Source organism: Musa acuminata, chromosome BXJ3-8 (assembly GCF_036884655.1).
Source record: "Musa acuminata AAA Group cultivar baxijiao chromosome BXJ3-8, Cavendish_Baxijiao_AAA, whole genome shotgun sequence".
NCBI lineage: Eukaryota > Viridiplantae > Streptophyta > Magnoliopsida > Zingiberales > Musaceae > Musa > Musa acuminata.
In genome coordinates, this window is record NC_088356.1 from 39,652,504 (window position 1) to 39,677,874 (window position 25,371).

Sequence of the window (25,371 nt, forward strand, 5' to 3'; positions counted from 1 at the left end):
AAGGGACCCTCGTATGGAGAGGGAGGCAGTGTGCAACGAAGACGGTCAAGATGTCCCACGAACCAGACTGGTACCACGTCGTGATTTGTCTTGTTAACGGGTCCCGCAGGACCCCCGTGATTCATGGGTTCTCGACCAATTAAGAGGCCGGCGAGGTGACCATAACCCTGTGGGGAGCGCACGGAATCAAGTCTCACCTCCCTTCATCCTACCTGTTCGTCTACCTTTCTTGTCAATCAACTAGTTGCGGGATCCGGTGCTGGTCGCCGTGTATTTAGCCGACACGTTATGGCGACACAGCAGGCAGGTGCAAAAGGGCGGAATGAGGTTGCGATTTTATGATCGGACTGACCCCAGAAGAACAGCCAATAGTAATTCAGGAATTGGAAAACGCTGCCTCGAGCAGACAGCCGAGTGCAGCCCGTGAGTATGGCGCCCACCCCGTAATTAACGAGTAATTAGTTGGAATAAAAGCAGGTATTTAGTGATAAAAGTGGCAAATTTCCCCCACAAAGTATTCCCCCATCTCTCTCTCTCCATTGATCGTCCATCTCCCCTGACCCTATCCAACGAAGCAGACTCCTGCTTCCGATCTTCCCTTGATCGACGGGTTGATGGAACGAGAGAGGGGAGTGAAGGCGGTTTCTTGACTTCTAGAAAGGGGACGATCCCTGTTCTTTCGATCATCTTGGATTGAAGGATCTCAATTAGGTATGTTCTTGTGAATCGAATCGAGTCCCATCACAAAGTTTACTCTTATAGTCTGGGCTTCGTCGCTGTAGATTGTTTTGTTTCTTGCAAGTTGTTTCGAGCATTTGTTCTTGGTGATTATCCCTTCTTTTTTTGTCTCTCTGTTTATGCGTGGAGTTTTCTTGGATAGATCTGCCTGTCTTGGGCCTTTTGTTCGGATGGACGACATCATTGTCTGATCATGCATTTTCAATGTCGAATTTGCTACCTTTTTCTTCGGTTTCGCGTTTTTATTGTGGTTTGCTGGATGTTTCTGTTTGGTCTTCTCATTTGTAGGTCTCTTGGTTTAATTTGAATAGAACGTGGAGTTTGACTTGAGAAGAAGCTTTTAGCGTATTTCTTGGTCCCATTTTGTTCGAAAGATTTCATCTCTTTTCGTGATTGTAGTGAATCAGTCGTAATTTAGGCTTTGATTGTAGTGTGCGACCTCTTTCATTTTTCGTTCTGAGGAATCTGATCTGAGTAAATTCGTCGTTTGTTTTTCTGTATTAATTTTAAAGGTGACAAAAATTCAACCCTCATATCGTTAGTCTTGGGCATAAAAGAATGGAAACGAGAACTGTAAAAGCATTGCTGAAGAAGCCCGTACAGGCATTACCTTTTATGTCTTATAGCTTTCTGATACATTTTGTAATTCAAAGCTGGTGGAGAAGCGATTGAGAAACATAATTTTGTACAACTATTTGGAGTTGGTTATGTGGATCTTTTGTTGACATTAAGCTGCTTAAGATTTGCGTATTTTGTTTATTTTTTCCTGTCCCAAGCCCAGAAAGAGGAGGGTGGCATTGGACAGCTGACATCTAAGGTAAAGAAATGGTCAAATCTTGTATGAGCGATGAAGATATATATGATGAAAGTAGTTGACACAATGAATAAAATTTGCTATCTCGACACACAAGTTAGATAGGGTAACACACATATATCTAAATCATGTTTTTATCAATTGAAGTTGATTACATCATGTAAAAGAGATATCTAAGTGATGTTTTTATCAAGTGAAGTTGATTAGAACATACAAAGAGTAAATATCTTGTATACCCTCCATGCATTTGCTTCATAGCAAGTTGTGCATTGTTAGTAGCATGAACTCCTCTGGAGGATTAAGTGCAAGGGTAGTATCACCATTGAATGATTGTTAGGAGTTTGTGCATGCCAAAGGACAATAGTTGAATTTAACCAGAGAGAGATTGGCTTGGTTACCTTTTGTCTGTCCCTCTGAAGTTAGATATGCTCTCTTGTTACTTTAACGAAATTTGGTGGATATCTTGTAGTTCTAAATGACAGTTCCTTACCTTTAGAATATATTTATTTGTGAAAATTGGCATGAAGTTCAGGTTTTAGGACAAGTTGACTCATCTTTTTCATGTTAGCACCTCTTTCCTTTAAAGTGTAAGAGTGTTTTATTCACTGGATCTTGTTGGTTTTTAAGAGTTACTACCATTTTATGCATGTGATTTTTCATAACAACCATCTCATTCATTGTTGAACTTGGTCTTTTAATGATTTTTGGCTTATAGTTTGAGCCGTACCTGTGTGTACATCTTCATATGTCGAATCTTACCTTTCTTTCTTTTCAAATTCTCTTCACATCTCAAGGAACTTCTGAGGTTGTGCCATGTTTGTTTTTTCAGATACCTTTTAGGTGCTTTTGATATAGTAATTCGAGGAAGATCCTGCTTGGATCATTCACTTTGTAAATGTTATCACCTGGACTCTTATACCAATCATTTTTTACTGTTGACTTTTGTTTTAACCCCACTTGGTGTTGTATAGTTTTCTAAAGGCTGGTCATTTACGATACCTGTTGCAGTCTCCAAAATTATATATATATATATATATATATATATATATATATATATATATATATATATATATTCTCTTTTCTGTTGTTCACAACTGTAGCCATTGAATAGCTCAATAGGTCATTTTTATATTCATCTTGTTGTCGGAGGGTGGAAAATGTATATTATTACATTGTTTAATATGCATGTATCTTTTTAATAATAATTGTCATATGATTCCTCCATATTGGACGCTTCATGCACTGAACATCTCTTTTCTATGTTAAAAAAGATATTCCAAAAGTATCCATTTTTTATTTTCTGGCTCTCAAAATTAGTTTGAGTCCTAATGGAATTTCAGTTTTCAAGCTTAGCAGATCTTCTATAGGAATGTATTGTTCCTTTTGTGTATGTTTGTTAAATATAATTTTTGATATAAGACACTATGAATTTTGCTTTAGTTATAAGGTGTTGACCATTGATGGCCTTCAATTACTATAGTTGGTTTGTGTTTTCTTTCTAATCATTAGTTGTGGCTGATTGTTCCTTGTGGCTATTCTGGCTATTTAATTGTCTTGGTTAGGAAGTATATGTTACATTTTTCACTACCTGTTAATGAGAATTATGTTTTGATGATTCATTGATTTCCTGTTTTCTCTGCACTAGAAGCCCTGCCTTCTGCAAATACAACTTCTCAGTTTCTATCTGCAGCATTTTCACTTTACTGTCTAGTCTTTGCTGACAGATTCCACAACCCTTTTGATTTACCAATTGGGTTGTGTTGAATTGTTTGATATTTGTCAAACAATCAGTTTTTGAACTAGAAGTCTTTTTCTAGAGCTGATGTTTGTTTTTGTATGATGATAATTTACTCGATTGAATCACATAGATAATTGAGATAGAACAAGTAACACCTAATAAGATGAACTGATTGATCATGTACACTGAGGAAGAAAGGTAAATAGTCTTTTTGTTATAAATTGTGAAGTTTTGAATATTGATCTACATATCCTGTTATTTTCTTATTATGATTTTTACAGGCATTCTATTATGAAATGGTATTATAAGTTAAAGATAAAAGTGTCATCCAAGATATTGGCATTATGGTTCAAGTCATAGTTCGATATGCATACCCTTATACTGTGTTCCAATAGGTTCTATTGGATTTCAACACAAATCAATAAAGATGCAAAATTGGGTTTCGTGTGATGACTGGTGGATGCAGCATCACATTTCTTGATTGCTAGGATGTTGATTCCAAACAAGCAATGAATTGATTTACATGATGCTGAATTGTATAAACTTATGATGCCCACCACTCATGAAAAAAGAGAATTTTTATTTGAAAAGGATGACATAAGAAGCCATGTACACGATAGATCCTTTGATTTTAGGAAAAATGGACTGGAAATTTTGACCATCTGTTTATGACGGCAAATGCTTATCATTTAGGCCAATGATGTTTAAAATTTCCAAGGTCAATAATCCATTTGATGACTTCTTTTTTCCTTACATCGGGACTAAAGGATGATTTCTTCTTGTTGTTTCTTGTGGCGATTGAATTTACCGGAATTGTTTACTGCCTTTGTTTTTACTAAATCAGGACATATTTGGCTGCCATTTAGAAGAAAGTACGCTTGCTTTGATGCAAGGCCAAAGGAGTTTTGTTGAACCCTTCCATGATTCCTTTGAATTTGACCACGGATCCAATACAACCAGCTCTGGCGTGAATCAACAATTCATGTGGAATAACATGCTTTTTAATCCAGTAGAGATCCAGAGCATGACAGATCGTATAGTATCCTCTGCTAATTCAAATAGGCCATGCTTAAATATGGCTAATCAAGATGGTGCTCGATTGAGCATTTGGAACACAGGTGGATCTAGTTCGAGTGAACATGCTCAAAACCAGGGGGGCCATGAGGAGAATAAATTGGATACTGGGTGGACACCATCTGCAACAATTACTTCCCAAGGTGGGCCTAGAATAGAAGAAAATCGTTTTGAAGCTTCCCATGTGCTTTCTTTGGAGAACGTTAACATTAGTCATGGTACAACACAGATTGATGGTATCCAATCCCTTCCCCGAAATAATTCCCACTCCAACAACATACATCAGAACTCAGAACATGCTGCTCTTCAAGATGGTATAGGCAATGAAATCTCAGAGCCAAGGCAATCTCATCATCCTTATATGTTGCGCTTTTTAGATCCTGAAACTGTTCCATCTTCAATTGGTTCATCCAATCCTAGTGGCAGTGTTTCTGAGAGTGTTGGATTTTTGAGAGAAGATGATGAAAGACCAGAAAATTCATTGGATGGACGACGCTCATCCTGCAAGAGAAAGAATAGCGATGGGTTCCCTGGACAGTCTTCAGCAAGCGGAAATGCAAGCTCTTCCCACCAAAGCGAAACCAGCTTGCTTCATTCTCGTAGTTATAATCCTATGACTGGTTTGAATATTTCTAGCACATCAAGTTATCCATCTGCTGCACATTTCACTGAAGAGTACCCAGCAGGTTTTGCTAATGTTATAAGAGGCACGGCCTCTAACTGCTATCCCTCTGCAAATGCAGCAGGGAATGCTGAAAGTTCACGAAGAAATCACCGAATAAGAACTAACCCTGCACAGGCACAAGACATCTCTCTGCGGAATTCAGTTGATACAGTTGGGCAATTGGAAGCATGGTTGCAAAATCGGCCACCTTCTCATTCCATTTCACTGAATCACTCCCTGGGGCCTACACCACTCCTTACAACTGCAAGTTCACAAAACCAACCTGGTCCACCAATTGTTCCCGGAGTACCCCCAATTGCATACAGTTTTCCATGGAATGGAACTTCCAATTCAAGAATTGGCATTTCATCAGGCTCTTTTAGTACAGAGGACAGAATGATTGCTGCTAGAGAGGGAAATAACTTGAGGAATATGCCAGGAACCAGCATTTTGGATGTTGTTCCTGTAACAGATATAAGGGACATGATACAAGATCAAGCAAACTGGAGTATGGGTAGCAGAAATATAAGCATGGTTCCTAGTTCACAAGCTGTTACAAACTCAGGGCTCCATCCTACATTAGGATCCACTTGGGTTTCTCATCAAAATCCTCCCGCCCAATATCCACAACCCTTACCAGAGAATATTCATGCATCATTGCTATCATCTGGCAGCTTTGAGTCTGGAGGTCAGCGTGCTAACTTTCCTATGCAACATTCTGGTCACTCTTTTAGTTCACAGGAGGTAGCTCAGCAGATTAGAGCTAGTTTGCATGGCCCGCAGACACCACCACACATCAGGTCAACTCATCTGATAAGAAGGCGGTATGATGGTCTTTTGGGTGCATCCTTAACCATGAGGAGTTTAACAGCTGCAGGGGAAGAGAGAAGTAGGATGTTATCTGAGGTATCTGTTAAGTTTAACAGCTGCATGTCCTTCACCAATTTTTTCATATAATTAAGATATTTTCTGTTGTGGACTATTCTTTGCTGAGTACATTTGAACATTTATGTATTATTCTTTCCTGAGTACATTTGAACATGTATTTTTTTTAGTGCATCTTCTGTATCCTGGGTAACATTATACTTTTTAAAATAAATTCGTTGAATTTATGATAATAAGATTCTAAAATGGATTCATTGGTCATTAGTGTTCCTAGGCATCACCAAGGTCCGAGAGAGTTTAGGGCAACCCTTGGTAGGATTTCCCATCTTTTGGTCTTGGCTCACAAATATCTTCATTGATCATCTCATGTATAGTGTTGGTAATAAATTTATAACGAACAAACCTATCCTATGCAATGTCATCTTCTTCTTTCAACTAGTCTAGTGCCATTATTATTTTGATCGTCGAACAAATATTTGGAGCCAGTGATTTAGAGTTATGAAGGATACAGACTGGATAATGTTACGATATTATTGAAAAATGCTGTTCCCAGTACAATGTTATGATGCTATTGTATTTGCTAATACACCATGAATACATTGACATGTTTGCAGAAGTCAAACAATCAATTCTTATTATAAAGATAATTATTAATTTTGATAAGTCTACATTCAGATCACATTTTCTTGCCCATGTGTTGTCCAGTAGGAAGCCTTTATCTTTGTGAACATAGTTGCCAATATCTCCAAAAACTGTTCATTGTAATACTTGACAACCCTGGACAAATTCTGGCGACTTGTCATTTGTCTTCTCTGGGTTGAAATTTATATGCCATTTTGAATTGTCAATGATGATTTAGGGTCTTTCATCTATAATAATTATATTTCCTTTGGAGTATTTGATGAAAATAAACCATTATTCACATATTTCACTGTCAAAGAACATCAAGTTGATAAGGTGAAAGACAGAAAGATGATGTATAAACTGTCATCAGAAGTTCCTCTTGGGTTTCTGAAGCATAATCTTTTATATGGTCAATCTTTTGAGTAGACAAATTGAAATTTTCTTTTCACCATCAGTCCATTCTTTTCTTTTTCTTCTCATTCCTGTTACAAGGTCTAACCATTCTCATCTACATTCTGCATAAGATTTACCTATACTGAATCATGGTTTCTTTTTCCAAAATAAGAATACATTATATTACCCTATCCAATATAAAGAGATATTGCTCTCCTCATCAGAGCATAAAAGATTCCTATGTTCTGTTGGGAAGTCCTGTCTCCGGAGCATAAGTACTAATCATCAACTTTAATTTATAGCTTGTTGATTACTTCATTCTTAGGTAGCTTGACACCCTAAAAGAACAGCAGCCACTTCGACACCCTAAAAGAACAGCAGCCACTTCATTGAAATAGCAGTTCCTTGGTGGATGTTCTTGTTTAATTTTCTTGTTTCAATGTGGTAAAAGATTTCCCTCTTCTGTGGAGATTTACTTCATCTGATATTGAGTCTGAAAATTATTTCTTTTTACTGCATATTATAAACTTATGATTCCTATCTTTTATGTAAAGATAAATCTATAATGTAAGGTACCTAGCTGCTTACCATCTCAGATTGGACGGAAATGTTTGTTTAGTTGGAATATTGTATGTGTATAGTTACTGATGAATTTATCTCCATGGAATTATTCCAAGTTTTCATTGTGTGCTTACATTTTCCCTTTGCACCAGATTCGTCATGCATTGGAATCCCTGCGCCGTGGCGATGGTCTTCGGTTTGAGGTCAGTTTTTGGGCAATTTCTTCTACATAATCAGAAATAGCAAGGTATTTAAAAGAGAGGGAGATGCTAGTAAGGGTAAAGATTCCTATGGTCTGGCTTGTGCAGGATCAGAGTACATAGACCACACTGGAGTTTAGAGCCCAATTATTTTTTTTCACCATACTTTGTAAACATAAAAGTTGGTAGTCAAAATCATACGGTACTTTGAAACGACACAACAAATAATTGTTTCTGATAGATTAGCTCAACTATTGCTGGAAGCAGGTTGTTAGTTCCTGCCATTGATCGTATGCTTCCATCCTCAATCCATCGATCGGCATCATCCTCACCTCCAGCACTGCCAAAACGTGTGCTCTGCCACTCTGCAATATTATAGGTTTAGGGATACATCTGCAGAGCACTCTGCCACTCTGTATGGCTACCTGGAGGAATTATAAAGATTCTTTTAACCTGCTGCAAACTTGATTTTAAGCTTGTCAAAACTTAGAAGGCCAGCTGGTAGGTCGAGAGTTCCAAAGTCACATATGTTCTCTTTGTAAAATGGAATTACCATATTGATCAAATGAAATCCATATCTTCAATTTTTTGTTTTAGCCTCTTCTTATTGCTCTTTGATTGTCTAATCCTTGAGCAAATCTATTTGTACAACTTGTTGATATTACAATAATGTTGACAATACATCATTGATCTATTCAAGGACTCCACAAATGGTACCATAAGTCTCATTTTGTGGGGTTCGATATGTTTGGTTTTAACTGGCCAGGATGTCTTTGTCCTTAATCAGACTCTCATTTTGGCGGGCAGCGATATGCATGACAGGCACAGGGACATGCGTCTTGATGTTGATAACATGTCATATGAGGTATGAACTTCCAATATGTTGTAGGAATTTTAACAGACGGACAACTTGCTGAACCCAAATGCAATTTTCATTGAAGGAACTCCTGGCATTGGAAGAACGGATAGGAGATGTTTGCACCGGATTGAGTGAAGAAACAATTTTGAAGCACCTTAAACAGCAGAAGCATTCATTGGGTACACTTGGAGTATCTATGGAACATGAACCATGCTGTATCTGTCAGGTATTTGTTCCGTTTAATCTCATCATACCTGTTGATTTTTTTCCCAGCTGACGGCGTATTATATTTCGGTTGCTTTTTCTCAGGAGGAATATGTGGAAGGTGAGGACCTCGGCACCTTGGCTTGTGGGCATGATTTCCACACTGTTTGTATCAAGCAATGGCTAATGCACAAGAATCTGTGTCCCATATGCAAGAATACAGCCCTAGTTACATGAAGAGGGGTGTGGCACATTTCACACACAGCAAATTTGACCATGCAGATGGTGTAGGATAATTGTATGTATTGAAATCCATGGTTTATGTCTTAATTTTTCGAGCTGTCGACTATCAAATTTTGCTGTTGGCTCAAATGGGAGTCTGTTGACTGAACTGCCCTCCTTTTGGTTGAATAAACAACAGTCAACTGTTAAAAAGCTAGTGGTGGTACTTGTAAAGCATGGTCTGAAGTTTTCTGTGGCAGAGGGGGTTGGGGTGGATGATTCATAGGGCACTACCACTGATATCTTCTCTTACGTGGAAATGTTGTATCCATGTCCACAGTGCTTGGATTGGGCTTGGCCATGGACTCTATTAATAGGCTGATCTTTTGAGTTTCGTGGAACATTTTGAACAGGCAGTGTAACATCCCATTAGTCCCACATCGGAAGTGGGCAATGTGTATGATTAGCTTATAAGGGCCTGATGAGTGTACTACGTTAACTCCCGCTTAAGCATTTTAGTCCGTGGTTGCAGGATCAAAATGGAGTTATTTGGCCAGTTGGCTCATCAGACTCGTCACGGTGTGGAGCCACCACTGGGCTATGCCTCACATGCACTATACTAGGGCTTGATCTGGGTTATGTTGGGGCTTGACGAGGACGTCAAGCCTTTAAGTGGGGGTGATTGTAACGTCCCTGATTAGTCCCACATCGAAAGTGGGCAAGATTAAGATTGACTTATAAGGGTCTGATGAGTGTACTACTATCAACTTTAGCTTAAGCATTTTGGTTAGTGGTTTAGACCAAACGAAGTTGATAGGCTAGTTAGCTCATGAGACTCGGGTCATGACATTTTTTGGTATCAGAGCCGGATGGTTAGGTTAGTGGTTTAGACCAAACGAAGTTGATAGGCTAGTTAGCTCATGAGACTCGGGTCATGACATTTTTTGGTATCAGAGCCGGATGGTTAGGCTAGATAGCTTTGATACCTGGCTATCTAGCCTAACCATCCGGCTCGTGACATATTTCCCAATTGGCCAGTACACTCATCAGGCTCTTATAAGCTAATTATACATATTCCCCACTTTCGATGTGGGACTAATGGGATATTACATTTTTGCACTGAAAATTTGGAGGCATTATCTATATGAGATCATAAGAGTCTCAAATATATTTTCACACAGAAAGATTTAAATATGAGACAAAGAAAGTGGTTGGACTTTCTAAAGGATTATGATTTTAATATCAACTACCATCTTGGGAAAGCTAATGTAGTTGTTGATGCCTTAAGCAGAAATACCTACAATCTTGTAGTCTATATGAATATTCAAAGGAATTCTATGATAACGGAAATAGCAGACTTAAAACTTAAACTTTTATCGGAGACAAATAAAGGTTTTCTTGTGTGTTTGATGGCACAATCATTTTTGGTAGAAAAGGTTAAAAAAAGGTCAAAAGGAAGATACATATCTTCAAATGATAGTTAAGGAAATAGCTCAAGGATCTAGACCTGAATTCCTCCAAGCCGAAGATGGTTCTATTACATTCCACAATCGACTTTGTGTTTCCGAAAGCCATCCAGTAAAGATGCAATTATTAGAGGAGGCACATAGATCAAAATTTAATATCCATCCCGGGACTACTAAGATGTATCGAGATTTACGCCAAAACTATTGGTGGCGTGGTATGAAGAGAGATATAGCAGAGTTTGTTTCTAAATGTCTGATATGTCAACAGGTGAAGATAGAACATCGAGTACCTGCGGGAAAGTTGCAAAGGATTTCGATTCCTGAATGGAAGTGGGAGCAAGTCACTATGGATTTTGTGATAGGATTACCCAAGACTGTGAAAGGATATGACGGAATTTAGGTAATAGTAGACAAACTTACTAAATCTGCTCACTTCCTTCCTATTAACAAGAAGTATTCATTGGATAAACTAGCAAACTTATATATTAAGGAAATCATTCGATATCATGGGGTGCCAGTTAGCATTATCTCATATAGAGATCCAAGATTCACCTCTAAATTTTGGGGAAGTCTACAAAAATCTTTGGGCACGCAGTTAAAATTTAGTACAGCTTTTCACCCTCAAACTGATGGCCAATCTGAAAGGACAATACAAACTCTTGAAGACCTCTTAAGAGCATGTGCTTTGGACTTTGGTGGGAGTTGGGATATGCACTTGCATCTAATTGAGTTTTCTTATAATAATAGTTATCACTCTAGCATACAGATGGCTCCATTTGAAGCTCTTTATGGAAGAAAGTGCAGATCACCTGCATATTGGGATGAGGTAGGAGAACAGAAGCTTTTGGGGCCTCAATTAATTCAAAAAGATGCTGATAATATTCGAATTATACGCCAAAGATTATTAACAGCTTAAAGTCGTCAGAAAAGTTATGCAGATCGAAGGCGAAGAGATCTAGAGTTCGAAGTTGGTGAGCACGTCTTCTTAAAGGTGTCGCCAACCAAGGGAGTTATGAGGTTTGGTCAAAGGGGAAAGTTAGCCCCAAGATTTATTGGCCCATTTGAGATCTTACAAAAGGTTGGTCCTGTAGCATACAGATTGGCATTGCCCCCGGCTTTGGCTAGCATCCATGATGTATTCCACGTGTCAATGCTTCGAAGATATATCAGGGATCCATCACATGTCATTTCTTACGAACCTCTACAACTACGAGATGATGCCACTTTTAGAGAACAACCAACCCAGATCTTGGAAAGGAAAGAACATGTTCTAAGGAACAAAATTATACCTTTGGTAAAGATTTGTTGGCAACACCATTCATACTAAGAGGCAACGTGGGAAAGAGAAGAAGATATGCGAGAGCAGTATCCTCATCTATTCTATTAAGGTAAGCTAAATTTGGGGACCAAATTTCCTATAGGAGGGGAGAAATGTAATCACATCAAATATTTAAGTTAGGAATTGATTTTCTTTCCTTACTTGTTATTATAATTTAAGGAAATCTTAATCTACTTCCTTATTTGTTGATATGAATTAAAGAAATAACTAGTAAGTATTCCAAATATGATGATATCATATTTGTTAGTATATTAAATGGAAATAATTTATATTAAATAAATACGAAAATTAAAATTTATTTCCCTTAATAGAGGCTCACCTCCTCTTATTTAAAGGGAGAAATTTCTCTCCTTGGTTCCTCACCTAGTCGAGCTTACACCCTGTCGACGAGAGAACGAGGAGTTACACCCTGTTGACAAGAGGTAGGTTTCCCTACATTTCTTAAAAGTTTTAGCTTTTATTTTGATTCTTTAAATGTTGAAAGTTTTATAGTTTGAAAAATATGTATCAATTCTTTAAATGTCAATTTTTTTGTATTAAAATAATCAGTTAAATTTTTCATAATATTCTTTGACCCATGATTAAAGTTTTTATTGTAGAATTAAATATGTTAAAAATGTATATGTTTTATATGATATATTTTCTGTATTACAGTTTATCTTTAATCTTATCTGGATTAAAATCTTGTTAGACTAGAATATGTTATCTAAAATCCCTTTTTTTGATATTCTTTGATCTGAAATTTAAAATATATTATTTTGAATGATTTAAAATGTGACTAGAATATGTTGAAATTTTATGTGTTGAAAACATGATTTTTATTTGAATTTAGAAAGCTATTTCCTTATATTAAAACTTATCTCCTAGTCCCTCTTTTAATGTCTTATGATTTCTAGTCAAATTGAGAATGTTATTTCTTTGTATTAAAGCTTTTCTCCTCATCTATCTTTTAATGCATTATTATGTTTTTATTTATGTTGTTAATGGGTATATGCTATGACTAGTCCATGGGCCAGGGTTGGGCCAGTTTTATGTAATGCATGCTCAATCATGTATAATGCACATGACCAGTAGATGGATTGGCTCAATCTAGCCCAATATTGTTATTGAACTTGAGCCCAAATATTGATTGAACTAAACTAGACTTGATTAGTCTAGATCAATTCAGGGTGATTCCGAATTGATTGACTTATTCAAGTTAGTTTAACCTAAATTGAACTTAATCTAGTCTAAATTATACTAGTCTAGGGTGGTTCCAGACCAGTTAAATACGGATTAGAGATCAGTTCAGTTAGGCTCTAGTAAATCGAGTTCAATTGAATCGATTAAACTAGAGTTCAAGTCAATTGAGGGCTAATTTATATTATTTGATATTGATGATTTTTGAAAGAGATGTTTTAAATATGTTATTCCATCCCGAAATAGACATGACCAGTGTGAGATTATATTATTTTCCTGCCGAGAGCAGGTAGGGCGATTCCCTTCGGGGATTAGCGGGCTGTCAGACGTGACGGCTGGACGGTTCCTCCATCCGCTGTTGGGAGGAACGTGTCCCCACTTTGGCGGGTGTGGGACACCACTCCATCCGCTGTTGGGACTGTGATATGAGTTTGCCTCAATCCGCTATTGGGAGAACACAAACTCATCCCGTAGGATAAAGCCTCTCCATCCGCTGTTGGGGGAGTGCTCCTTCGGGTACTTGATATACGCCAATGGGATGATTGATTGAATTTTGATCATGTATTTATTTTGATTTGACTTTTGGGGTTCCTACTCAGCATTGCTGAATTTTCTTTGTTTTTTGATTTTCAGAGTAGCCTCCCTCTAGTACTAAATCGGATTCCAGTGGAGAGCGACCTTCCTCTACCGCTAGGTAGAGCCACTTGGATGACTCTTGAAGTTAACTTTTCTATTTGTAATTTGATGAATAAATGAATTGTAATAAATGTTTATAGATGATGAATAAAGTGATGTTTATTTATTTGGCCTGTGTGAAAATATATGAAAAAAAAAAAATTCCAGGATGTGAAAAATTTTGGCCAGTTAGCTCATCAGACCCGGGTTATTATAAGCTAATTATAATATTCCCCACTTCCGATGTGGGACTAATGGGATATTACATTTTTGCACTGAAAATTTGGAGGCATTATCATTTAATGCACTGATGAGCATTAAATGGTATCAGCCAGGTATCACGAGTCTGATACCATATTACATTTTTGCACTGAAAATGTCACGAGTACACTAAGTGGGGAATATGTATAATTAGCATTTTTTGGTATCAGAGCCGGATGGTTAGGCTAGTTAGGCTAGATAGCTCTGATACCTGGCTCTGATACCAATTGTAACACCCCTGATTAGTCCCACATCGAAAGTGGACAGGATTAAGATTGACTTATAAGGGTCTGATGAGTATACTACTATCAACTTCAGCTTAAGCATTTTGGTCAGTGGTTTAGCTAAACGAAGTTGATAGGCCAATTAGCCCATCAGACCCGAGTCATTATATTTGGTATCAGAGCCGACCTAGCATTTGGGCATGGTGAGGGGGCTCGAGTAGGAAAGGGCTACCCGTAGACGGAGTTAGAGGACTCGTCACGGCGTGGAGCCACCATAGGGCGTAACACACTTGATTAGTCCCACATCGAAAGTGGGCAGGATTAAGATTGACTTATAAGGGTCTGATGAGTAGTAAACGAAGTTGATGAGTGTACTACGTTAGCTCCCGCTTAAGCATTTTGGTCCGTGGTTGAAGGACCAAAATGAAGTTATTGGCCAGGGACCAAAATGAAGTTATTGGCCAGTTGGCTCATCAGACTCGGGTCGTGACATTTGGTATCAGAGCCGACCTAGCATTTGGGCAGGGTGAGAGGGCTCGAGTAGGAAAGGGCGCCTCACATGCACTATGCTAGGGTTTGATCTGGGTTATGTTGGGGCTTGACGAGGAAGGCTAATAATGGCTTATAAGGGTCTGATGAGTGTACTACTATTAACTTCAGCTTAAGCATTTGGTCAGTGGTTTAGACTAAAACGAAGTTGATAGGCCAGTTAGCTTATCAGGCTCGAGTCATAATAATGATGTTTTAATTTCGAAATTTCATAATTTTTGAATAATAATAATTGATTTATGATGTTAGACTAATTATTTGATTTGTATTGATCTTTTAAGCTTAAGTGAATTTTAATATTGATTTAATTATTAAAATTCTTATTTAGTATAATAGTTCTAATTTATTTAATTAGTTATATCTATATTTCAAGAATTATGTGTGAATTTCTGTAATGTAATTAGTTTTAAATTTTAGATCATGAATTTAAAGATTTAATTAATGTATTTGAATAATTCTTTAATAATTTTAAATATTAAAATCTAATTTGATAAGAGGAGTCTAATTGGGGTCTGACTTGAGTCAAGTTGATCGATCAGATCGAATCGACTCAGACCATGTGATCATGTACAACCTAGCTTATGTGACTAAGTACAACCTAGCCCATGTGGTCAGGCATGACCCAACCCATGTGGCTAGGTACGATCTAATCCATATGGCCATGTATGACCCAGCCCATGCGGTAAGGTACGACCCAACCATGTGGTTAGGCATGGACCGACTCATGTGGCTAGATACAATCCAGTCTATGTGGCCATGTATAACCCAACTCATATGGTAAGGTACGACTCAACCATGTGGCTAAGCATGGGCCAGCTTATGTGGCTAGGTACAACTCAGTCTAGGTGGTCAGATACGACCCCAACTCATGTGTCTATGATCAATTCGTGAGCCAAGCATGACTTAATTTAATGGTAAGGCCCAACCCAACTTATAAGTGAAGCTTAGCCTAGTCCATGAAGTTAAGCCTGCCAAGCTACGCAATTGATATTAGATATATCATCGCTCCTTTTATATAGCCCGTCGTACCTCAACTCAACCTAATATTTGGAACAGGTATATGCAATGTATATGACCCGCCCAAGACTCATGTGGGTTGGTTCGGTTTGGGTTAGTACTATACGACATAGTCCAATCTCCTTCTCTTTGGTTTGAGCTCATTAATTGACGAAATCAAACAGGTTTGATAAGTTAAAGCTGATTTAGGGTGATTCCAAACTAACTTGACTGGTTCAAACCTATTTGACCTAATCGAGATCAATCAAATCTAAATTAGACCGGTTTAGGGTGATTCCAGACTGGTTCCATAAGGATTTGGTATTGGTTCCGTTAGATCATAATCGAATTGAGTTTGGTTTAAGTCAATTGAGCTATTCCAATTAGGGTTTTGATTGATTGAGGACTATTGAGATATTGATATTTAATGCTTTTATGATATGATGAATTTAAAGATTTTATCTGAAGATGTCATTTGAAAATGATTATTGGTTTTCTATGTTTATGATATTGATATGATAAGTATCATGTAGTAGATGTGACTAGACTAGTAGTTCACATTAGGAGTGCAACCTGTGAAAGGAGCTACGGGCCCATCATAGTGCGGAGCCACCAATGAACATAGTCTAGTAGATTTACATCAAGTATAGTCTCTCATAATATTTAATCATATTGATTTCTTGATGTATGCATGAGTGATTGAATGAGTGTAAATGCATGATCATGGATGTTTATGTATCCCTACCGAGGGCAGGTATGGTGATTCCCTTCGGGGATTAGCGGGCCGTCAGACGTGATGGTTAGACGGTTCCTCCATCCGCTGTTGGGAGGAACGTGTCCCCACTTGGGCGGGTGAGGGATACCACTCCATCTGCTGTTGGGAGTGCGATATGGATTATCTTCATCCGCTGTTGGGAGAAATCCATCCCGTGGAATATGCCTCTCCATCCGCTGTTGGGAGAGCGCACCATTGGGTGATGTACGCCTTTGTTATTATGTATGTGTTGTATGTGGCTGATGCATGATTTTGTTTATTATGCAAGAAATTATCATCATTTTTCTGATGCATAAGTTTTATGATGAATAGATATATTTTCATATTGAATTATTGATATTTGTTTATATTCCATGAATATTGAAGATTATGTTTATAACTTTTCTGAGGTTCCTACCAGCATGTGTGGTTGCTGATGTATTTTTATTTTATATTTATTTTCAGAGTAATCGACTATTGTGTAATAGATTTGAAGCTTGGGTGGAAGAGACTTGTGACCCTGTAAAGAAGATGTCATTTTTCTAGCTAATAGAATATCTACTACTGTAAAGACAATGATTTGAATTCAAAGACAAATGAAAAGAAAAGGAGGGAGTTTATTATGTAAATTATGGATAATAAATTATTGATTTATTATTCTTTTTATAAATTCGGGATGTGACAAATTTAATGGTCCCACATCGGAAGTGGGGAATATTATGAGTTGGGGATAATGTAACATCCCATTAGTCCCACATCGGAAGTGGGGAATGTGTATGATTAGCTTATAAGGGCCTGATCAGTGTACTACGATAACTCCCGTGGAGTCAGAGAACTCATCACGGTGTGGAGCCACCACTGAGTTAATCCTGGGCCTTGACGAGAATGTCAAGCTAATTGAGTTGGGGTTAGTGGGCAATGTGTATGATTAGTTTATAAGGGCCTAATGAGTGTACTACATTAACTCTCGCTTAAGCATTTTGGTCCGTGATTGCAGGACCAAAATGGAGTTATTGGCCAGACTCGGGTCGTGACATTTGGTATCAGAGCCGACCTAGCATTTGGGCAGGGTGAGAGGGCTCGAGTAGGACCACTGAGTTAATCCTCACATGCAGGTCTTGATGAGGACGTCAAGTTAATTGAGTTGGGGATACTATAACACTCCTGATTAGTCCCACATCGAAAGTGGCATTAAGTTGGTCCTTCAACCGCGGACCAAAATGCTTAAGCGGGAGTTAGTGTAGTACACTCATGAGGCCCATATAAGTCAATCATACACATTGCCCACAAGGCCTAACATATCCCAGATCGAACCCTAGCATAGGGCATGTGAGGATTAACTCAATGGTGGCTCCACGCCATGATGAGGGCTTAACTCAATGGTGGCTCCTTCGTTCCTCACCTAGTCGAGCCTGGCAACGCGCAACGCGAGGAACGAGGAGTTACACCTGACAAGAGGTAGGTTTCCCTACCTTTCTTAAAAGTTTTAGTTTTTATTTTGATTCTTTAAATGTTGAAAGTTTTATAGTTTGAAAAATGTGTATCAATTCTTTAAATGTCAAATTTTTTTATTAAAATAATCAGTTAAAGTTTTCATAATATTCTTTGACCCATGATTAAAGTTTTTATTGTAGAATTAAATATGTTAAAAAGGTATATGTTTTATATGATATATTTTTTGTATTACAGTTTATCTTTAATCTTATCTGGATTAAATTCTTGTTAGACTAGAATATGTTATCTAAAATCCCTTTTTTTGATATTCTTTGATCTGAAATTTAAAATATATTATTTTGAATGATTTAAAATGTGACTAGAATATATTGAAATTTTATGTGTTGAAAACATGATTTTTATTTGAATTTAGAAAGCTATTTCCTTGTATTAAAACTTATCTCCTAGTCCCTCTTTTAATGTCTTATGATTTCTAGTCAAATTAAGAATGTTATTTCTTTGTATTAAAGCTTTTCTTCTCATCTATCTTTTAATGCATTATTATGTTTTTATTTATGTTGTTAATGGGTATATGCTATGACTAGTCCATGGGCCAAGGCTGAGCCAGTTTTATGTAATGCATGCTCAATCATGTATAATGCACATGACCAGTAGATGGATTGGCTCAATCTAGCCCAATATTATTGTTGAACTTGAGCCCAAATATTGATTGAACTAAACTAGACTTGATTAGTCTAGATCAATTCAGGGTGATTCCGAATTGATTGACTTATTCAAGTTAGTTTAACCTAAATTGAACTTAATCTAATCTAAATTATACTAGTCTAGGGTGGTTCCAGACCAGTTAAATACGGATTAGAGATCAGTTCAGTTAGGCTCTAGTAAATCGAGTTCAATTGAATCGATTAAACTAGAGTTCAAGTCAATTGAGGGCTAATTTATATTATTTGATATTGATAATTTTTGAAAGAGATGTTTTAAATATGTTATTTCATCCCGAAATGGACATGACCAGTATGAGATTATATTATTTTCCTGTTGAGAGCAGGTAGGGTGATTCCCTTCGGGGATTAGCGGGCCGTCAGACGTGGCGGCTGGACGGTTCCTCCATCCGCTGTTGGGAGGAACGTGTCCCCACTTTGGCGGGTGTGGGACACCACTTCATCCGCTGTTGGGAGTGTGATATGAGTTTGCCTCCATCCGTTGTTGGGAGAACACAAACTAATCCCGTAGGATAAAGCCTCTCCATCTGCTGTTGGGGGAGTGCTCCTTCGGGTACTTGATATACGCCAATGGGATGATTGATTGAATTTTGATCATGTATTTATTTTGATTTGACTTTTAGGGTTCCTACTCAGCATTGCTGAATTTTCTTTGTTTTTTGATTTTCAGAGTAGCCTCCCTCTAGTACTAAATCGGATTCCAGTGGAGAGCGAACCTTCCTCTACTGCTAGGTAGAGCCACTTGGATGACTCTTGAAGTTAACTTTTCTATTTGTAATTTGATGAATAAATGAATCGTAATAAATAGTTATAGATGATGAATAAAGTGATGTTTATTTATTTGGCCTGTGTGAAAATATATGAAAAAAATAAAAATCCAGGATGTGACAATTTTTATGGTATTAGAGCCAGGTTTCGATCCTGGGACCTGTGGGTTATAATATTTGGTATCAGAGCCGACCTAGTATTTGGGCATGGTGAGGGGGCTCGAGTAGGAAAGGGCTGCCCGTAGACGGAGTCAGAGGACTCGTCACGACGTGGAGCCACCATTGGGCTATGCCTCACATGCACTATGCTAGGGTTTGATTTGGGTTATGTTGGGGCTTGACGAGGACGTCAAGCCTTTGAGTGAGGGTGATTGTAACACCCCTGATTAGTCCCACATCGAAAGTGGGCAGGATTAAGATTGACTTATAAGAGTCTGATGAGTGTACTACTATCAACTTCAGCTTAAGCATTTTGATCAGTGGTTTAGACCAAACGAAGTTGATAGGCCAGTTAGCCTAAGCCTATTAGGCCCGAGTTATAATATTTGGTATCAGAGCCGACCTAGCATTTGGGCATGGTGAGGGGGCTCGAGTAGGAAAGGGCTATTCGTGGATGGAGTCAGAGAACTCATTTTGATCCGTAGTTGCAGGATCAAAATGGAATCATTCGTCAGTTCCCATTGGTGAATTATGTAGGCAAGCTTTCTTTTTGGTATCGACTTGTTGTTGTTCAAATTTTGTAAATAGCATGGAGAAGGGAGTGTGATGGAAGATGGAGAGTGACGACAACGAAGGAAACGAAAGAGGGGAGTGTGGCGGGAAGGCAAAAGAGTGCGGCGACAGCAGCGTCAATGCAAACATGTTGAGAGGCAGGGCAGCGGCATACTCGGAGGAGAGAGAAGGCGTCGAGGTTGGCAGGGCAATGAATGGAGGAAGAAGGGGGTGGATTGATTTGGTTTAAACTTTAAAGCCGAATGGACAAGGATTATATTCATCATATCACCCACCATATTTGGGACGCTGCCAGTAATATCCAAGAATCAGGTAATATTTCAAGCCCCCTTTTTTTTTAATGTTTAAATGGTAAATTCATGATGTTTATTTATTTTTTTTCCGATTCAATCGATGGATTTTTATAACTGTAGAAGAATAAATATGAGCAATAACAATAACAAGACTGTAAGAAAGATTATTCCAGCTATTAGATGAACGTGTTAGCATCACTGAGTTCTTTTAAAAGTCGTATTTATAAAAAAAAATATATGTAAAAGAAAATCATTAATGTTTTTCTTTAATAGCAGCCCAGTATTAAACGTATCAAAGGGGTTTTGGAGTTCATCCTCGAGCCGAGTCGGTGTTCTCTCGCTCACTCGGGAACCCCAACGGAAGCAAGCGAGATCCCATGTCATCAAAGTCTGTGCCCGTTACGTCGCTGTCCTCGGGCGCAGCAGAGGCGGGGAGTGATGGCGATGATGCCACCCCTCACATCGGTGGCAGTTCCGTGGCATGTCGGGAACACAGGAGAAGACCCATCGCGTCAACGAGCAGTTGCTGCAACGTGACCCCTTCCCCCTCTCTCTCTCTCTCTGCTTTAACCCCATTCCTTTCACAGACATCCATCGTACACCTCGAGCAGGAGATGTCAGCCATTGCCATGTTCTTCTCCTGTACTTTCACCCTTTTCGCAGTAGACCAAAGACTTCGACAACTGCCTCATGTGTTCACTGGGTATTTGGGTCCGGCCTCGAGAACCTGCAGCTGTCAGTGGTGTGAGTGTAATGAAGAGCACTGGTTGAGGAACTTGCAGAGCAGCTTAGAGCAAATAGGGCATTGGTTTTGCACATTGCTGCACTTGTTTCAGCTCATTTTGCCTTTTGCTGTTGCAGCTTGGTCAGAGCTGTGATGGATGACCATAGCCGCACGCGTTACGGCTGCGGCAGTAGCTACACTTCTTTCCAAGGAGATCAGGAGAAGATCTCCTGCTCTTCTGCTTGTGTTGTTGGATCTTTCTCTCGTGAGGCTGAACAGATGCCCTCCTCTTCTTCCTACCCCATTTCTGCTGGTGGTGATGGTGGTAGCAGTGGGAAGGAGTCTCAGGACCACGACTTTGACTCTCTCGACTGTGAGAGTGAGGTGGTTTGCCATGCATGTTTTCAGCATGTCAGTCATCGGGCTGTGGCTTGATCGATTGTTTGTTTGTGGTTCGTAGGAGGGCGTGGAGGCGTTCGAGGAGCCTGCAAAGCCGGTTCCTCGCCGGAGCTCTGGCTCGAAGAGAAGCAGGGCAGCAGCAGTTCACAACATGTCTGAAAAGGTGATCTGAGGTCTTCATTTTTCATAGTTTTTTATGTATTTAATTGGGACATTCTACCTGAGATAAATGGTTCTTGTGATATAATCTTTTGAATGCAGAGGAGGAGGAGCAGAATCAATGAGAAGATGAGGGCATTGCAAAATCTTATTCCCAATTCAAACAAGGTGCAATTGTGTACGAATTTTCGTTGTTTTAGTCAAGTGTTCTTGATTTGTCTCTGAAAGATTGTGCATTATATCAGACGGATAAGGCTTCCATGCTTGATGAGGCCATTGAATACCTCAAACAACTGCAACTCCAAGTACAGGTCGGTAACTACTGTCAAATTTCTCCTTTCTATAATTTTTAGATGATGTTTGCCAATCTATTGTCAGTTCTTTCCTTCTATGTTGTGTAATCTTATTTAGATGCATGTGAAATGCGCCATCATCTGGTCTTCTCTGCTTGGAATATATTTTCCTTGAGCATAAATGATAAAGAAGATTAATGAGATTTGTCGAGCATGCCAATTCCACAAATTACTACTAACAAAATCTGCAGAGCTTCACAAAAGCTGCATTGAGGTGTATTTGTAAATTGTTAAGTGTTGTTGTTGTGGTTCCTTTGAGCACCAAATTACAACCTCTTGGATTAGAAAGATAGAGTTCTGAAAAATCTTGCATGATAACACATTGCAATGTTTTAATATTAAAGAACTACATTATATAATCAACTTAAATCAGATATGAAAAATGACTGATCGATCCGCTGTCAATGACAGAGTTTGTACCCTGTCAACTTCGCCGACGATCATGATTGTGTTGAAATGTCAGGTAAAATTTCTCCCATATGCATCTGTCTAGTATTTATTGGTAAATGATATTCTCGAATTTGATTCCTTTTGTTGGGAGCCAAAGATGATAAGTGAAGAAAACGTAGTGAGGTTCAGAAAACAAGCCTCGAATAGCCACAAGGAAGTTATGTGGTTCAGTTGATAAACATTGGAAGACAAAAGAGTTGATGTTTGGGAAACTGGTGGTTTTCTGATGTTCGGACTTACTGGCTGTACATTGGCTTTGTCATTGTGTCTCTTTCATTGGATACGTTCCATAGGCTAATGTTGTTTAAAACTTCTAGCCTCTAAATGTACATATGCCTCACTATTGCGCTGATAGAGAATGAATAAAATTGTGCCTCATGCTCTATCTCCAATATATTACTCTATGTGATTCTTTATTTCTTTCTTTTTGTATTTAGGGTGTTTGGTTCCTGACACCACTTTGGAATTACACACCTTAGAGACTCTTAATGGTTATGGTTTCCATAAGTCTGCTGTGTATCTGTCCAAACTCCAAACAAATCAATTCATTTTTTGCTCATTGCAGCTAATTCACTATCATTGTCGAAATGATAATTTGGAACCATGAGTCAGTCCTCTTTGAGCCATAAAGATCTTTTCAGATTGGAAATTCTGTAGTTCCACCATCACTTTCTCTTCTTTTGCTTCAATTCTGGCTACTTAAACTTGTTGGATGCACACCCTTGATACATAGGATCATGTTAAATAAAGTTAAGAGTGGGTTTCATGTATGATTAACCATGCTACGTCTACCTAATTAACTCTATATTAGAATAGAACAAAGGCTCTGAGGAGAGCCAAGACTCTAGTAGGAGAGAGAACGGAACAGCGAGGATAGAATCATGGAAACCTTATATTTCTGTTGAATTCCCAGTCCAAGAGTCATTGGAGAAGTTATTTCAACATCTGCAGATAGACTTTACAATTCATCCAATTCTCGTTCGTCCTGCTTTTTTTCTGTATGGAGTTCACTGACAGACCAAGAAATTGAGCATCCAAATGGACCTCGACTTTCGTTTCAGTTAGCAAAGAGCACATCTAAAGACTATATACTCAAATTGATTTATATCCTCTTAGCTCTCAATCAACCTTGCTGTTCCTAGCTTTATTTTTATGCTAAAGCTCAATCATTAGTCATCATCCATTGTTTTAATTTTCTTGCAGATTCTGTCAATGAGGAATGGTCTTAATCTCCACTCGATGTATCTATCCGGAGCTCTTCAGCCTTTGCAAACTTCCCAAATGTGTATTGGTTTTGGTCTGAATAGTGATATGGCAATGAATACAGGAACAGGCTTGCTACCCCTGAACCAAGATTCAGCTGCTCAGATTTCATTTGATCTGTCAAATCGGTGGACATCCTCCCTCCAATCTACCATCGAGGCGAGTGTCATCAATGTGACGAAGCCTGAGGCTTCGCTATTTACATCCTCACACTCTCATCATGCATCATTCCAAGTGCCTGTTTCCTGTGAGGTAGAATTCTTGTTGCTTCGGAACAAAGTCTATCTTGAAGAACGATTCGATTATGCATATATGTGGAGTTTTAACATGAATCTTTTTGCTTGTATATTGGAAGGACATGTTCTCAGGTGATGTGTCGGCCCACATGCAATTAGCTGCAGCGCATAACACAATGAGCCACATAGGTAAATTATTTTAGATTCTTCAACCAGTACGTTTGGTGGCTATTCCATTCTTGTCGCTGAGACATTGTTTTCCTCATCTCATTGCTTCTCCAAGGAAATGAGAGGAGCTCCATAGCTATCAATGTGAAGCATTTGGGTAGGCGAATCGGTATTGACCATCTCAAAGAATGCATGTTTGGCAGAGAAGAGAGAACAGAAGGCATGCTATCCGATGAGGAAAAACTTCATCCAGAATCTGCATGGGTAATTTTTTCCTTCTCTTCCTTTTAGCACTGTCTGATGTTGATAAGTGTGTCATATATGAAATTGACCAGCTTACAGACTGGAGCTGATGCCAAGGAAGATTTCTAAAGTGTACCTGATACACAGAGGAATCTTTGCTGATTCCTACTGAGGCCTTCAAGCCAACAAGATTTTGGACTTATCCATGTCAAGAACTGCAACTGTGTTTTTGAACATTTCTTTGGCACTGAGACATCTAATATGTAAATTGATGAAACAGACACCTCTCATGTTCAGAGAAAGCATCATTTGATGAAGAGATCCATTTTGATCAACAGTTCAATGGCAATCACAACTTTATGGAGGGAATAACTTGTTTAATGTCATAATTATTTTTTGGGTCAAAACAATAATATATTCCCTTTTGATGACCTACCAATTAAACAGAGGAGGTGAATTACAATTATGTCTATATGCATAGAACAAAATATGTAATTATCATATGGAAGAGTGCTAAACTATAATATTACTCTACTCAAATATAATGTTCATATGCGCATATATACATGCATATTGTATGCAAATAAATAATGTTGTGAGGTTAAGTTGTTTGCCTCATGAATCTAAATAACATCAAAGTCACATACTTTGTGAGGTCTCTCTCGTGGCCTTGCAAGTAAATGGAACTTGGCCAAAACCCATCATGTCAACCTGTCACGACTCATCATCAAAATCATCCACCAATGTGAGTGGATGTGGCAGGTGCTCTACCCCAATTGGTTGTCTCCCCTGTCATTACAGGCTGAGGTCACTTCCCATTCCACCTGCACTCAACTCACATGCTTTGGTACTATTCACAATAATATACAAAAAGACATGAAGATTTCAGTGTTTTTTCTTTTCTTTTTGAAGGGGCAAAAGAGTTTGGTGCTATTCATCTTCCCAATGAAGAAAATAAACAAACTCATCATTTGTTGTTAGATCTGAT

At 38.4% G+C, this 25,371-nt stretch overlaps 2 protein-coding genes across 2 annotated transcripts; both read left to right on the forward strand.

Annotated features, from left to right (window-relative positions):
• Window positions 1-527: 527 nt before the first annotated feature.
• Window positions 528-9,193, forward strand: LOC135645746 (probable E3 ubiquitin-protein ligase HIP1). Its single transcript, XM_065164411.1, has 6 exons — window positions 528-711; window positions 4,135-5,934; window positions 7,644-7,694; window positions 8,479-8,556; window positions 8,633-8,776; window positions 8,860-9,193. The coding sequence occupies exons 2-6, from the start codon at window positions 4,177-4,179 to the stop codon at window positions 8,989-8,991; spliced, it is 2,163 nt and encodes a 720-aa protein (XP_065020483.1). The 5' UTR covers window positions 528-711; window positions 4,135-4,176; the 3' UTR covers window positions 8,992-9,193.
• Window positions 9,194-20,761: 11,568 nt separating this feature from the next.
• On the forward strand, window positions 20,762-24,697 carry LOC135645037 (transcription factor SPATULA-like). Its single transcript, XM_065163067.1, has 8 exons — window positions 20,762-21,496; window positions 21,573-21,674; window positions 21,773-21,838; window positions 21,916-21,981; window positions 23,677-23,988; window positions 24,092-24,161; window positions 24,256-24,404; window positions 24,476-24,697. Exons 1-8 carry the CDS (start codon window positions 21,266-21,268, stop codon window positions 24,491-24,493), a joined length of 1,014 nt encoding a protein of 337 aa, XP_065019139.1. The 5' UTR covers window positions 20,762-21,265; the 3' UTR covers window positions 24,494-24,697.
• Window positions 24,698-25,371: the final 674 nt, after the last annotated feature.

What these genes read in the sequence shown, in the direction of transcription:
- LOC135645746 (XM_065164411.1), top strand. Translation starts at nt 4,177, where the DNA reads ATGCAAGGCCAAAGGAGTTTTGTTGAACCCTTCCATGATTCCTTTGAA. An exon ending in TTGATAACATGTCATATGAG is followed by an intron (nt 8,557 to 8,632) that starts GTATGAACTTCC and finishes TTTTCATTGAAG; the next exon opens with GAACTCCTGGCATTGGAAGA. An exon ending in AACCATGCTGTATCTGTCAG is followed by an intron (nt 8,777 to 8,859) that starts GTATTTGTTCCG and finishes GCTTTTTCTCAG; the next exon opens with GAGGAATATGTGGAAGGTGA.
- LOC135645037 (XM_065163067.1), top strand. Translation starts at nt 21,266, where the DNA reads ATGGATGACCATAGCCGCACGCGTTACGGCTGCGGCAGTAGCTACACT. An exon ending in TTATTCCCAATTCAAACAAG is followed by an intron (nt 21,839 to 21,915) that starts GTGCAATTGTGT and finishes GCATTATATCAG; the next exon opens with ACGGATAAGGCTTCCATGCT. An exon ending in AACTGCAACTCCAAGTACAG is followed by an intron (nt 21,982 to 23,676) that starts GTCGGTAACTAC and finishes ATTTTCTTGCAG; the next exon opens with ATTCTGTCAATGAGGAATGG.